Genomic DNA, 16,756 nt, shown 5'->3' with positions numbered 1-16,756 from the left:
ACAAATAACAAAAGAGTTCATCAGGGAACTGCCACCTTACCTATTCCTGCCCCCAAGCAGTAATGTGAGTATTAACTGCGTTCCGGTTTTGAAGGACAAAGAAGTTGAGAAAGAAGTTGAGGTTGAGAAGGGTGCTGGAGGAATTACAGGCACATGGAATTTGTCAATTTATGTCTCAGGAAGACGGGCGCAGTGGAAGTGCCCCTCGATCTTGCGATTTAAAGCCCTGAGTGACACTACAATTGTTATGAATAGACGTGTCGCTTACCACCAATTCGTCCTGTCGCTTGATATCATAAAGAAAAGAATAACGCACATAAATAAATAAATAACGCACACACTCTACATAGCCCCGCACTAGGGAAACCCTGTGTCGCGGGTGCCATGGACACACATATAGACAAACACAAATTACACCCAAACTCACGAGAGAAATAATTGTAGACCATACAAATATTTCTCCCGGCCCGGGAATCGAACCTGGGAACTCTGCGTGGCAGTCCAGCATGGTAACCGTTCGGCCACGGAGGCAGTTAATGTCCTTTAAGAAACATTAAACGCGAAAGTGGCAGTCTTGTCACTCTTCAGTTAAATGTTATGTAAAAAGCAAGTCAAGACTAGTTAGTTCTTTGCATTAGATTATTTATTACTACTTTATTCCTACTTAAGTAGCAGTAGAGCACCTAGTGAAAGAGTAGGTCCAGGGAAGTACTGCCACCTTACCTATTTTAGCCACCAAGCAGTAATGTGAGCATTACTGCGTTGCGGTTTGGAAGATAAGGGTGATGGTGAAATTACAGGCACATGGGACTTGCCAGTTTATGTCTCAGAGTGACGGGCACAGTGGCAGTGCCTCTAAGATCTTTGCGTTTAAAAGCTCGAGTGGCATTGCAACTTTTATGGATAGATACGTCTATCTTACCTTACCAAAAGCTTACCACCAGGCGCTCAAAAAAATATTCATACATACAGATTAGACATACATACTTGATAGTTACGATTGCTTTCAAGATTTATTTTCACTCCGTTGGGCAATGGACAGTACTCTCCCTAATAATTAATAGTTATATCAGCCAATATTAACTCAGATTTATAAAGCTTTCATTGACCGACCGAACAATCATGAAGTTTGTTAAACTTCGTATGCGTTTAGTCAACAAAGACGTTGCAGATGCAGAACTACCCACGTAGAAAACAGACTGGTACTCGTATACATAAAACATTCTAACAAATTCGATTTAGTTGTCATATAAATCGCTTCGACATCTACATAATCCGAAATATATTGTAAAAATTTACAGTTAACATAATGTCTCAAAAAGCATATGAATTCTATACGACAAAATATGAATTGAACCAGGATTAGATGTCAGTGTGCTATAGAGCATGCGTATTCGATAGTTTTCCCAAATGTCACTTATGACATTTAAATTTCCATCGTCGATACGAAGGTAATACTTTGTTTGATATAACAAATTTTAAAATGTCTTAACTTATTGATTTAAGGGACATTTTGTCGTACGGGGAAAAAATCCCTTACGATATTTCAAATTTGTATATGAATTCTATAAATAGGATAATTATGGTAAATGAGACTTACGTATGTATGATTTATTACAGTAGTACAAGTTTCTGAGATTGTTTATTTCTTCAAGCCCTGGTTCATGAATAACGAATTGGAAATCGAATGAAGAAAGAACTGAAGAAAGAAATAATGATAGTAATTAAAATTAATAATCTTGTACAATGTGGAGCAAATTTTTAAGTAATAATAACGCACACACGCAGCATAGCCCTGCACTAGGGAAACCCTGAGACGAGGCGCGGGTGCCATGGACACACACATAGACAACCACTTATTTGTCCCGGCCCGGGAATCGAACCTGGGACCTCTCTCTGCGTGGCAGTCCGGCATGGTAACCGTTCAGTCACGGATGCAGTTAAGTGTTAATCTTAAAACGCGTTTACACGTAACATTTTTAAACTGTCGCATTGCAAACATTACAAAACAGAGATAAGAGAGATGAAATGTTGTGCAAATACCTATTACAATTTCATCGCGTTTATCCACGTTTTATATGTGAATACTTCATACTAAAACTACGCTTCTACTGGGTACTACCGCTTCGAAACACAACTGTATTATGTGCAGTAGTGCCGTAATAAATTCTATAGTTATATCGCATCTTTGTAAATTCCAAGTGTAACTACTTAAAGGCGCACTTATTCAAATGGTTACTCTGGCATATAATTATAATATTTGAGTTAAGAACAAGTATCTACCGTTGCGTCTCGTCTCGTGACCCGAAATCGCTCCGCTCGTGAGGAGATGTCCGTGTGCGATACTGGCCTTAGGCCACAGACACTGTGTGGAGAATGGCGATAAGATCTCGATAGCTATTGTTTTTTTTATGCTCCTCGAAAGTGGACTTCGATATATTTTTGTTGTACGCAAATAAATGTAAATGTACAGGTACTAAATCATAAATTTACAAAACTTTTTAAAGTTCGTGGATATCTTCAGTTATTTTTTTTATAATACCAAGCGACGAGACGAACAAGTCATGCGCCTGGTGGCAGCGCCACGTCTATTCATAACAGTTGCGTGCCACTCAGCACTCGTGGCACTCACTACCGCTGTGCCCGTCATACTGAGACATAAGTTGACAAGTCCAATGTGTCTGTAATTTCACCTGCAACCTTACCGTTCGCAGCCGGAACGCAGTAATGCCAACATTACTACTTGGCGGTTGAAATAGGTAAGGTGGCAGTACTTCCCTGGACGAATTCTTCCACAAGGAGCTGTACTGCTAGTAATTTATTGATTTTCTAAAACACAATCACAATTTATTGATCAATCAAAGTTGTCGATAGGTACAAATTCATATAATACAGGTTTCGAGTTTCTCGATCTTGTATCAATACATTAGCGATATCAATCCAATTCACCGTAATATTTGCTTACCATTCTATCAATCATAAAATGCACACCAATAAACATGCAAATTACCGTTCAACGATGATGTAATACTTACATTATTATTATAATTATATATTTTAGACTTTTATTGTTACTATTATACGCATCGTTCTAGATGGTACTATTTTTGTACGCGCAAATTTTAGTATCCGTAGCACGGTGCTTTCATAGAATTCCAACCGAACTTATGTTATACATAGGAAGTGTATTTAAATGCGGCCTACTAAGTTTAGGTCTACCCGTGTGAACTTCATCGCGCATGGCGACCGCATTCATTCATTGAAACGACAATCCATATTAATGTAGTACAAATTTTGAATTCATACTGGCTCCTCATTTCGATTGCTTCGCGACATGTTCCTAAGCACACGATTTTGCGTAAGTAGTTTTTTTGTGCACTGCGGTTTATAAAATAATACTTAGGCATTTATGCATTAATGTCATTGTTGGAAATGGTGAATATCGAGCGCGTGCGTCACCGCTTTGGGAGTTTGGGATTTTTTATTTAGTCATCTCGAATTCTCAGCTGTCAATTGGTCAATGACGCCTTCTTGCAAAACGGGAACTAACCCAGTTAGAACGTTTTTGTGGAAGATCGAGTTTTTGATCATTATTATTCGACGACTTGAATTATAACAAGAACTTGGTGTTTCGTTGTCCCGTTATAGCTATAATTTTCGTTTTATGATCGATTCGTAAGAGTGGATATAATATAATTGAAATTATAGCTGGCAAAAACTTGATGCTAACGACATTCCTGGCGACCGTTAGACGGACGATTTCGCGGAGTGCACCCGCACCACGCTCCGCCATCCTAGACAAGCCTAGACAAGCGCCACCGTCGGAAGCAGCGGCGCCCTAACGGTGCCGCAACTAGCTTGATAAGCTTAAACACACCGCGTTGCAAGCATGATCAATTGCACTAGCTTTTAGCAAAGACGTGTCTCAAGTGACTCACGTAGAATTCTGAATAGCATGAATGTTTATTGTTGGGAAAACTATGGGAACGCTCCATCCTCCATTAAGTACCCCACACACATGAGTTATTTAGATGTGTGTAAACACTATGTGGTTCTAGATTATTACAAACCAGTTTTGTTACTAAACCAAAGCTATTTCACTCTGCTGACAACAAGACAATTTGTGAGGGGCAATTTGAAGTTAGTTGCGCGCGGCCGAGCACTGCTTGCCTCAGGGCGGAGCCAACGGTATCTTTATGCGTCTACTGACTTAACATCCGTCAATCGATTAGTGCATGTTCTTTCCTCCGGCGTTATGACTTTTGCCCTAAGTATCCAATCGGCGCGGCCACGATGTTAACGACACTCTCCGTTAGTTTAATTACAGCCCCACTCGGCTTCAGCAATTACGTATACGCAGTAAAACGGATATGTGAAACGACTTTAAGACCATAGATATATTAAGACGACCACCGATGGCCAACCTCAGACGATTTGCAGCTAATATCCTGTCCAACAGTGACGTGCCTAATAAGCAAGCTCATAAAAACAGCAGTAAAAGGTTCTTGGAACGTTCGCCCCCTTTAATGTCTGTATCGATATTTTTCTTTTGAAAGAAACCGGTGTTGGGCAATATGTGGGAGTAAATAAAAGAAACTTTGTTATATTGCCGCCGCATCCTGTTCGCGCTATATTGCCTAGGCGTAATCTCTAGGGTTTATGTGAATACCTTGAGAATACGTATCATAAAACTTATGTTGAATAGCTTTCACCGTGACTTGGTTCGTGTAGATATAGCATGTTTTACTCTCTCAGCAATCACTAAAGACTTTGGGCTTTACCTAGGAATTTGTAGAAATTTACGAGATGAGAAAAGCATTGTAGCTAGACAGAACGAATAACCTACCTAACATCTTAAATACTTACTTATTCAATAAATGAACGATGAATACTTACTTAATTAATAAATGAAGAATGTCGACACAATTCTGATTTTTCTTTATTTTTCAGCACCTACAGCATCCGGCAATCACACAGCTTTAGATTTATATGACGGTAAGTTAGTTTTATCACATATCTACGACATTTACTTGGAAACATAGAATTGGTTTACAACATAACTAGATTACGTTTTAAATATTCCAGGTCACACAGAAGGCTGCTACTATAACTTCAGGCATTATGCTGAGGGAGACCGTATCATGACGAACGAGCCCTGTCTGAACTGCACTTGCCACAACCGAATGCTCATGTGCTATCTTAGGGTGTGCCCCTTCACCAAAGCCATTGGTCAGGACTGCACAGTAGAGAAGCGAGCTGACCAGTGCTGCCCCATCGTCACATGTCCAGACGGTAAGCATTTCATCACAAAGACACATTTGCTCGTTCTTCTGTGTAGGTGTATCTAGTAGGGATGCACGAATTTTTGCTTTGAATCGATTTTTTTTAGTCGTTATGGATCATATGCCTCTGAATCGATCCAGGGTTCGGATGGTATGTGCTTGGATCGATCTCATAAAAATCGTTTCAAAATTTGTAATAAATAAAACCTTTATTACATGATTTAATTGCCATAATAATATGCCAATATATTTTTTGTTTTTCACACATGCCAATCCTTTACATCTAACTAAACTTTTCAATAATTATGTCATATAACTTAATTCCCAAAGCATTCTCCTTCTCTTTATTATCCGCTTCTGTACTTGACGAAATCATTAATAAGATGAGACTTTTACTTAAATTATGAATACGATCTATACGTTTCGATTCGCCTTGATTTTGTATCGATTTAAAAAATAGTTCATAAAAATCTAATCATAATGTGCATCCCTAGTATCTAGTCGTCCACCTATACACATACACTTAGTAGTTCTGCGGTACATATTTCTATATTTATGTCTATTCAATTGTCACAATTTTACAAATAAAATTTCAAAAATATCCTATCATTATAGTTCCAGTTGACCTCCTCACGTCAACATCGACCTCGTCTCCAGCCGAGTACGGTAGCACAGGTGTTGGCAAAGTGGATAATTATGGATGCACGATCAATGGTAGATACTTACCTGAGGGAGCGAAGGTGCCGCAGACACCTGGCAAGCCTTGTGAACACTGCTACTGCATTCGAAATATGACGACTTGCGTGATGCAAGAATGTACTCTTCATGTCGACGGTTGCACTCCGATTTACGCCAAAGATGTCTGCTGCCCGATTAGATATTTCTGTGGTAAGTACTCTAACAATAACTTAACCTTTTAAAATTATTCAATTACAAATAACAACTGTCAAAGTAACACGTTACACGTATGTATTTCAGCATTTTATGAAACATTACCAATTGACGAACATTGACTTTAAAAGAAAAGGAATTTTTCTTATAAAAAAAATCAAGAACTTTATTAAGAAAATAACAATTATCTTTTCAGATCACCCTGATGAAGAAATGCCTGCTTTGGACGATATGACGACAACAGTGCGGCCGACACCGGGTTTCCTTCTTACAACTACTGCTACTGAGGAACCGACAACTATGCCCGCTAAGAGAGACTGCATTGAAGATGATCAATTGTATCCGGATGGGGCTCTCATAAAAACCGAAAAACCATGTCAACATTGCTACTGTATGAAGGGTGACATAGTTTGTGTCGTGCAAGAATGTGGAACACCAATGGAAAATGAAGGAAAGAACTGTACATCGTTACCTCCACGTGAAGGCCAATGTTGTCCAGACACTTACATTTGTGAAGGCGATGAAATGACAACGAAGGAGCCGTTCGAAGAAATCACCACGATTCCTCCAAGAAGGGCAGGCGTAGAAGGCAGTGGGTATAGACATGATGATGATTTACCGTATACTGAGGTACCAACATTTGAAATAGAAGGAAGCGGCGAAGAAGATATTTCTACTAGAAAACCTGTGCCATCCTGTATAGGAGATTTGTGTGTTCCTACTAGCGAAATGCTAGAACCTGAGACAGAAACTACGGAGGCAAACATCCCACAGAGTCTAAGCACTACGAGTATTCCAATATTACAAGATATTGACCAGGAAACTACTGAACCGGATAAGGGGCTCAATACCGTACCTAGCGATGACAAAATAACTGAACCTTCTTATGTTGAAAAAACTACACCTAGCGAAGATACCAAAGTCACAGAACTACCTACAGTACTAAGCCAAGGCGAAGATCAATCAATAGATTCTTTAACTGAAGGTAAAACTACTAGTCATGATGTAAAGGTCACTGAATCTACTTTAGTTGAGGATAGTTCAATTCCTGGAGATAACAAAGACGAAGGTCCAAAGCCGCCCTTCGAAGAACCTACGGTGCAATATGCAGAGGAATCCACGAAACTTCCATACATTGAGCCAGAAATAGTAACCAGTGAAGGTCCAGTTGAAGTAACTACCGAATCTATAAAAAAAGACGAAACTAAATCAACATATGAAGAGAAGACAACAGAACCATCTTTAGTAGACGTAAAGGATTCAACATTAAGTAATGTTATTACTGAACAAAGTTCCCAACCAACATTTGAAGAAGAATCAAAGACCACAGGATTGCCTGTTACAAAAGGAACTGAACCAAGTGAAAGTTCTGAAATAACTACAGAACAAGTTACTGTTTTAAGAGAAGGTTCAACAGAGCCAACTATGACAGCTGAAGAAACTACGCCAGCTAGAACGGATCTAGAGGAGAGCCCTGAACCGCAGGCGACCAAGGCTCCTGATGATGAACAGTACATTACTCCAAGTAAGGTTTCAGATGGAAGTACAGAATCACCTGTAGTAGTAACAGCAAAACCACAAAAAGAATTAGAGATTACTACAAGTAAGGTTTTAGATGAAAGTACAGAATCAGCAGCTGAAGTAACAACGCCAAGAGAAAAATTGGATGTTACAGACTTACTAACAGATACAGAAGAACCTTTTGCTAGTACTGGTAAAGAAAAGATATCAACCACTGAACCCGTATTTAAAGAAGATGCTATTACTACCGAAGCCACAGTACAAAAGGAAACGGAAGTCGTTGCAGTTGCAATCACATCCGAGTCTCCCGCAAGTGTAGAAACAGTTTCACCAATTCTGGATCACGAAACAGTACCTACTACTGGAAAACTTCCGGAACAGCAAGATCTTGAAGAACCATCACCATCAAAGGAATCGACAACAGAATCTATTATGTTGGAGCTTTCTACTTTTGCTCATGTAACTGAAAAAGAAACTCCTACAACGCCTGCAACTGAAACGGTGGACGTTTCTAAAACCACAACGCTTAATCCAGAAGAAAACGAAATAGGTGAAGAATTACCTCACTTACCGTCACCTGATCAAATACCAGGTGAAGGTGACTGTCTTCTCAATGGTATTACATATAGCAATAACAGCGTTGTACCAAGTACCAACAAATGCCATTCTGGTTGTAAATGTTTCAGCAGTATTGTTAAATGTGACCCGATAATGTGTAGTCCACCACCGGATTACATGGATAATTGTCAAGTTACATACGATACTCCAGATTCGTGTTGTCCAACGTATGTGTGCGATCATTCAAAAGAAACAATACCTCCCCAGCCTCATAGTCAAATGTCTGGAACAGAAAGTCCAACTATTGCATCGGAAATTGAATGCCACGGTAATGAATGTAAGATTAGCGAAGAAAAACAACCACCTACAGCCCCTACAAAAATACCAGAAAGATGTGGCTCTGATGGGTGTACCGCTGTTGAACAACCTGCACAAATTCCTACAGTAGAACAACCCGAACAATGCAGTGGTGACAATTGTGCCTATCCTGCAACAACTTGCACTGATGAAAAATGTGAGGTACCGCCTACCAAAGAGCAACCTCAATCATGTGAATCTCCAGAACAATGCAAAGGAATTAAAGTTCCAGAAAGTCAAATTGTTCCTTGTGATGGTGAATCATGTGCGGTTGACAAAGTGGAAACTCAGCCATGTGTAGGCGAAGATTGTGAAGGGAAGCCTGTGGAGGTTGTACCACAAGTATGCGTCAATGAGGAAGAATGTAAAGAATCCAAAGTTCCTGAAATTGATTCTCCTCCTTGTGAAGGTGAATCATGTATCTTGGAGAATAAATTGTGTACAGAACAAGGCGATTGTGGTCAACCTCAACAAATACCGTGCGAAGGAGAACATTGTCAACAAAAGCCAGCAGTGCCTTCTAAAGATGAAAAGATACCTGAGGCACCTATGCCACCTTGTGAAGGAGATTTGTGTGTTCCTACTTCTGGTGACTGTGCTGACGGTAAATGTACCGAGGTTACTGTGCAACCACAAACAAGCGTACAGGATGAAGTATGCTCTGATGAAAGCGGGTGCAAGAAGCCCGATGACGAAACATGCTACGATGAAAGTTGCAGGCGACATGAACCAACGGATGAACAGCCACCTTCTGAATGCGAAGGATCTAACTGTGTGCAATCGGTGCCAGTTGTACCTAGTGATGAAACGACACCAATGTTTGTTAAGGAACCTGTCACAGAAGAAGATCATGGGGTACCCACGGAATTACCCGAGTCCCAGACTGTATCTGACGTAGAAGTTACAAAAATAGCTGAGAGAGACGACGTTACACCAGGTCCAGAAGAACTATTAACAAGCGTACCTAAAGTAACTGATCTTGCAACAGAACAACCAGAACCTCAAATATCTGAAGAAGAACAGAAATTACCTGAGCCAACTACGGACGGATCTGGCATAGAACAAGAAATGGCCGAAATACCCACTGAAAAATACCCTGAACCAAGCGTTACCGGTGCTCCTGGTGTGGAATTTGTGACGGACGAAATACAAAAGGAAACAGTTACACCTGCATCCGAATACATTGATAAAGATCACACAGAATTACCAATATCTGCAACGAGTACTATTAAAGACGAAATTTCACAAGAGCACGTAACACATGCTTTAGAACAAGAAACTAGCACCAATTTGCCAGAAATTTCAGAAACAACTGTTGCAAGTGACGACACACGACGTCATGAAGAACCTGAACTGTCTGTTACAAGTACGCCAGCAGATAATGAGATACGTACCGGACAACCTGAACAACCGCAGGATGAAATTCGCACTGAGTTGCCAGAATCACCAGCTACAAGCGCGCCGCAAGATGAAACTCCCACTGAATTACCAAAACCTGTAACTAGTATGCCACATGATGAAGTTCGCACAGAGTCGTCAGAACCTGTAACTAGTACGCCACACGATGACACTCATGCCGAATTACCAGAATCTTCTGTAACAAATGTACCACAAGACGAAACTAAGACTGTATTACCAGAGTCTGCTACAATGGAACCACAAACTGAAACTGCAAGTGAATTATCAGAGCCTGTTACAACGGTTCCCCACGGGGAAATCCAAACGGAGTCAACAGAAATTCCAGTAACAGATGTATCTAAAATACCAGAATTGCCTGTTACAAACGTTCCTCAAGATGAGACTCCCACCGAGCAAGGACATGATGAAACACGTACTGAATTACCTGAACCAACAATTACAAGTGTACCACAAGATGAAGCGCATACTATTCTTCCTGAATCTTCTGAAACAAGTAAACCAGAAGATGAAACTCACACAGAACCACAGCAAGAAATGGAAACTGCAACTGGTTCACCACAAGAAGGAACTGAGGTGCCTGTATCTGCCGCTACGAGTACACCATTCAGTGAAAAACAAACTAAACTGCCAGAGTCACCTACTACAAGTGTATCTCAAGAACAAATTCCCACTGAACAACCAGAATTGCCTGTTATAGATGTTCGTGATGGAGCTTTAGAAACTAAAACAGAAGAGTCTCCAGCTACTAGTGATGAAGCTCACAGCGAGCTTCCAGAAACTGAAAAGATTCCAGAAGAAGAAATATCAAGCATGTTGCCAGAGCAACCAGCAACAAGAGTTCCAGGAGACGAATTAGATACTGAGCAACCAGAGCCTTATAAACCGAGTGCACCCCAGGATGATAAACCTACCTTGCTCCATAAACCTGGAACAACTATGCCACAGGATGAAACTCATACGGAATCACCAGAATCTCCCATAACAAGCGCGGCTGAGGAGGAAAGACAAACTGAAACTCCAGAATCTTCAGTCACAAGTAAAGCTCAAGACGAAACTATTTCTGAGCTACCAGAGTCTCCAGTTACTAGCCCTCAGGACGTTACAACTGAAATTGTGGTAAAATCCACAGAACCCGAAACGGAAAACATACCAGAATCACCTGAAGTGACAAAAGCGCCACCAACGGAAACAGATACGGAAATGCTAACTACAAAGGCACCTAAAACAGAGGCTGAAGAACCAGTGACTTCAGATAGTGAACACCAAGGGCAACCAGAGTCACCTGACGAGCTTACTACACAAGTACCAAAACAAGTGAAGCCCAAAGAGGAGATTGATATCTCTACTATGTCTGACTTGGCTTCTATTCCAGAATCAACAGAATCACCTGAGCCCCAGGTAACATCAGCACCTGAACATGAAACAATAGCTACAGAACAAACTCCTCAGCAACCAGAGCAAGAGACTCAAAACAAAGAACCGTCGTCACCAGCTATTCAAGATGAATATATCACTTCTGTCCCAGTTTCAATAACTGATGAAGACCAAATTCAAACTGAATCTCCATTAGCAATGGTAACTAAGCTGCAAGCAGAAGCTACCACATCTAAATCGCATATTTCCGAACATGAAGAGGCTCCTACTACTGAACAAGCAATCAAAGATCACGAAAAAACTGAAACACCAGAAACGGAGCCATCTGAAACTCCAGAACCACATGAAGAGTCAGAACAATCCATTACTGCGAAGCCTGTCCTCAGACAACCGGAAGTAATCCCTACTGAATCTCCACCACAAGAACAAGAGGTGGCAACGGAAAGTGAAATGACTACTAAGGAACCACCTGCTATAGATAAGGAATCAAGTACCGAAACGCCAGTGTCTTCTGTTTCATCTACTACTGAACCAGAAGAGACCTCCGAAAAGGTTTCAGTTACATTTAAAACTGAAGAACCTTATGTACCAACTGTACCTTCTATTCAGTCTGAAGAGATTACGACTAAAGCTGCGGAAGAATCACTTATTACCGAAACCCCTGAAAAAGAAGTTCAAACTATCGCACCCGAACCTATTACTGCACAAGAGCCAGAACCACTCACGGAGATTCCAGTATCAACTGAAGAGGTTACTCGACCATCAAAGATAGAGGAAAAAATAGAGGACAAAGAAACAACATCTACTGACGTTGCTTCAGAAGCTCCAGGAATACCACCTCTGGATCGTACAACAGAAGCGCAAACACAGGATCAAGAAAAAGAAACCGAAAGTCCTAAAACAAGTGCTCCTGAAATCTTAACAGAAGAACCCGAACAAATAGCTACCGAAAAGCCAGCTTACGAAACTACAAAGGCTCCTGCATCGGAGCAATCGATTGATACTATGGTTCCAGAAGAACAAACTAAGTCACCTATCACAACTCTACACTCACATGAAATAGAAGCAGAGCATTCACAAGAACAGCCTACTAGGAAACCAGAAGTGTTAACAACTGAAGAAAGTAGCATGAGTACACCACCCATGAAGTATGATACGCAACAGGAAGAGCTACAAACAGACGTGCCAGTTTTATTAACACCTGTTGAAGAGGAATCAAGTTCAAGAGAACCTGAGTCGTCTGTAACAGACATTAAAACAACTGAGACTATACCTGCAGAAGAAACAGTGCCACCTTCAGAAATAAGCACTAAATCACCAATATCAGAAAGTCCTGAAGATGTCACAAAATTGTCTGAACAACCACAAACATTTTCGCCCGAACAGGAGGTCTCTGAAACTACTCCATATTTGGTAGAATTAGAAGAACATACACACAAAATTGATGAAGAACTATCATCTGCCGCACCATCAGAAGAGCCTACCACCTCTCGAACTGAGCTTCATGATACTGAGGTACCTGAAATTGGTACAGAAGCTTCACCAAGCGATGAAATACTAACCCAAGCCCCACCGATGGCCACTGAAGCGCTTTCTCTTGAGGAAGAAGGTTTGATTCCTTCTAAACCCGAAACACCTGAAGATACTCCAGAGGAAGTCACGAAAACGCCTGAAGAAGCGACTACTTCTTTAATTGACAAAGTCGGCTATGAAGAAGCTGGGTTGATAACGAGAACTCAAGAAAAGGAACAATCCACACCAGTCACTCCTACAGAAACAGAAAGACCATTTATTCCAGAAGATACCTCAGTACCAGAAAAAGACATCACAACTAAGCCGATCGAAGTCGGAGTGGAAACTACCGCCCCTGAAGAAGAATTTATACCTGCTTCTACAAAAGCTACTACAATTAAAATTGAAACCGAGCCGACGACGCAATCTCCGCTATTCGATAAATTTACGAAACCTGAAGAGAAACCCAGTGAAGTTCCAGCTCCTGAACCAGAAGCACCAAGTGAATTGCAGCCTACTGACGAAGTACCCTCACCAGAAGATGAAAGTCACTTTCCACCAAGCGGTGGTTATGGACAAGAACCCGATTATGGCGAAGAAGATCAAGCGTTTGGACCAGGAACTTGTCGCTATGGAGGAAAAGTTTACGTTTCGGCTCAACAAATACCTAGAGACGATCCTTGCGACTTTTGTTTCTGTTTCAGAAGCGATATCATTTGTTTGCAACAGAGTTGTCCTCCTCCCATACATGGTTGCCATGAAGAGCCTATACAAGGATTTTGTTGTCCGAGATACGAGTGTCCTGTGGCGATGGCAACTACACTCAATGTCACAACGACCACTACGACCACAACGACTACCTTACCCCCACACTTCTTGCCCCATGCCTACAAGGGCGCGGCGCAAAGAAGAGGCTGTCAAATAAAGGGACACACATATAAAGTAGGAGAAGTAGTCCGAGCTTCATCAGGACCATGCCTTCATTGCACGTAAGTAATAAGTAACACTCACTGACATGTAATTTAAAGGTGCATAATAGCTTGGTAAAAGTACTTAATAAATTATTGTCTATCTACAGATGTGGAGGAGATGGTCAAATGAAATGTGATCCTAAAGCCTGTACACCGGAACCGATGCTGAGGCAAATGATCGCAGCTGCCGTATCTGCGAAGCGACGAAGGTGAAATACTTAAGTGAAATTGTCATCTAATTTGATCCGTCATCATGAGGATAAAGGACCTAAGTGATAATCTTCCATCTACTCTAAATGCACAAGAAAAATGCTCAAATTATCCTGATGGAGTAGTATAAGATTTCGTGTCATAATTTATGTAGTTATCGATATATTTTCCCACTTTACATAAAATGTCGTGGCACGCACAACTCAATAATAATGCATCAATTATGACTGTGATTAAAATATTAAAATAACGATTTCATATACCCTGAGTGTAACAACTTTTCAAATTTCATTTATTAAGGCTAATTTATTATTATTTATCTTTTTAACAAAAAGTCAGTGCCAAACGATAGTGCTAAGTTGTAAACGACTATGCCTTTATGATAAAGAAAGATGTTCCAAATTATGAAGATGTATCTAAATTATTTGACCAAACGAAGACGCTCTTTAAAGTAGCGGATGTTTTACGTACAAGCCACACTTCGTAGGTCATTAAGATCGCCGAAATCTTGACCATTTTACATGTAAACTTAATTGTTTTACCGATATAAGTTTAGTCAATGTCTTTGTTTTTACACGATGTTACAACAAACAGTCTAGTATCGTGTAAATATAAAGTAACTTATAAGAATCCCTGATGTTGTAAATGCCTTACTTAATTTGTAATAATTTATATATTTTAGGTGTATAGTACTTAAGCCATGTTTTGAGACCAGTGACTATTATAATTTAGAAGTAAACGAGGGCCCTGTGTTAGAAAAGGTTCGGTCGACGCGTTTGCGCCGCAGCGCGCCCGCCTTGGCCGGTGCTTTTCCCCTTTCATGTCTTACAGAAAGCGACTCAAACACTTGTTTTCTCTAATTCATGAATAATTTTTACTAGCACTTTTTAGTGATAGCTAGTGGCCAAGTTTCATCGTTTTGTAAAGAACTTTTACAATATGACGTATTGACGAAAGCATATTGTAGGATCTTTTGTAACTTTTGATATTAAAGTGCTGGTAGATCTATACATGTAGCAGCGCGAGGTGGGTACGGAAGCTGGACACACTCTTGTGGTCGTTTATCGAACAGGATTAGTAGTTACTTATAACAAACGACTGCATTAATTCGTACCCACCTCCGGCTGTCTTTGCAAGGTTGTAGTTATATCTCTTCTTATTTATTTAAAGTTGTAGCAATAGTATAAATTGGTTTTAATCATGATGATGACAGAAATCGAAATGAAAATTGAACGTCAAATTATTGAAGTCCACTAATTCATTTAAAATAAAATTAATTTACTGAATAGCTGTCATCTAGCTGTCTGTGCAACTGTGCAAATCAATTTTAAATAAAATATTTCAAATGACATGTGTGTTATTGCGATTCTCTTACTGCCTTGTGTGAAAATGATAAGGTTAGAAAAATGATCTCCAACCACAATTAAACCTAGACCAAATTTCAAAGCACTAATAATTCTTCTATGTATAAAAATAAATTATTTAAGCATAAATAAACACGCATTTCATCTAATTAGAGATCATAACGACGAGTAAGTAACAGCAAAAAAATCTAATAGATTTTAATGCACGTATTAACAAAAGTAGGAAGCCAACTGCAAATTAAAACAATGAGATATTAGCCAAAACTGTCACGAAAAAAGCGCCAAAAAACATGTTCTCGTAAATTTGGAATGTGTAATAAGAAAGTAAATAAAATAACTATAACTTTTTTATTAAAAAAAAATCCGCCCTCAAATATTTGCTTGTCCTCTTTCTCTGTGTTCGTTACCGCGGTTTTGTCAACTATAACTAAAACGCATATCTTCGCCTTACTTTCTCAAACTCGTATCTTAAAGCACAAAGTAACTGAAATGCAAAAATTGCATTGTATACACAAATTTTGCAGGTTGATTTCACATCATATTCTCATATTCCTATCGTTCAATTTCTAAAATGACGCCACAATGTAAAAACAAATGAAAGTCAGATGAAACAAACTGTATCCTACAGCCAAAGAGTTCCATTTTCGAATGTTGTAATTACTTTTTAGATATTGTTTATGTAAGTGGCCAGTTCCGGAAACTTATAGTGCGCCCTATGTATATTGTACGTTGCGCTACGGAGGAGTTATAAAGTAGATAATAGAGCTAAACTATGGTTGCTAAAATGTTTCTTTTAAATATCCGAAGCCTCAAAGCACTACATAAATATTATCTACAAATATTCATGATAAATAAAATACTGTTGAAATAAATTACTAATTTATTGCTCTTATGTATCAAAAACTGCTTAAGTAATTATTTCTACATATACGTCGCACTAGAGCTCCTTATAAAAGAGTTCGTCCAGGAAAGTAGTGCCACCTTACCTATTTCTGCCGCCAAATAGTAATTTGAGCTTTTGAAGGGTAAGGGTGTTGGTGAAATTACAGCCACATCGGACTTGTCAACTTATGTCTCAGCCTTGTGACGGGCGTAGTGGCAGTGCCCCTCAGATCTTTGCGAATTAAAGTTCTGATTGGCACTGCAACTACTTTGCACAGGCGTGTCGCTTACTACCAGGAGCACGACTTGTTCGTTCCGTCACTAGGAATAAAAAAATATGTTTATTGATAAAACCTCTAAACTGGCAATACTACTCTTAGGGTCGTATTCCAGAACTCTACTCAATGCTCTAGTC

At 39.8% G+C, this 16,756-nt stretch overlaps 1 protein-coding gene across 1 annotated transcript in view; it reads left to right on the top strand.

The window, feature by feature from the left end:
* The window catches only part of LOC113237355 (titin), a 36,087-nt gene extending 20,668 nt beyond the window's left edge, over positions 1-15,419 (top strand). Inside the window, exons 3-7 of the mRNA XM_026473776.1 lie at positions 4,951-4,995; positions 5,086-5,292; positions 5,898-6,170; positions 6,370-13,903; positions 13,993-15,419. Coding sequence (XP_026329561.1) covers positions 4,951-4,995; positions 5,086-5,292; positions 5,898-6,170; positions 6,370-13,903; positions 13,993-14,098 — 8,165 coding nt within the window. The 3' untranslated portion in view covers positions 14,099-15,419. The remainder of the gene's footprint in view (positions 1-4,950; positions 4,996-5,085; positions 5,293-5,897; positions 6,171-6,369; positions 13,904-13,992) is intronic.
* Positions 15,420-16,756: the final 1,337 nt, after the last annotated feature.

The sequence above is a fragment of the Hyposmocoma kahamanoa genome, unplaced genomic scaffold (assembly GCF_003589595.1).
Source record: "Hyposmocoma kahamanoa isolate Upper Pololo Valley unplaced genomic scaffold, ASM358959v1 93, whole genome shotgun sequence".
NCBI lineage: Eukaryota > Metazoa > Arthropoda > Insecta > Lepidoptera > Cosmopterigidae > Hyposmocoma > Hyposmocoma kahamanoa.
Note: the sequence above shows the minus strand (reverse complement) of the source record. Positions and strands in the feature narration are given on the sequence as shown.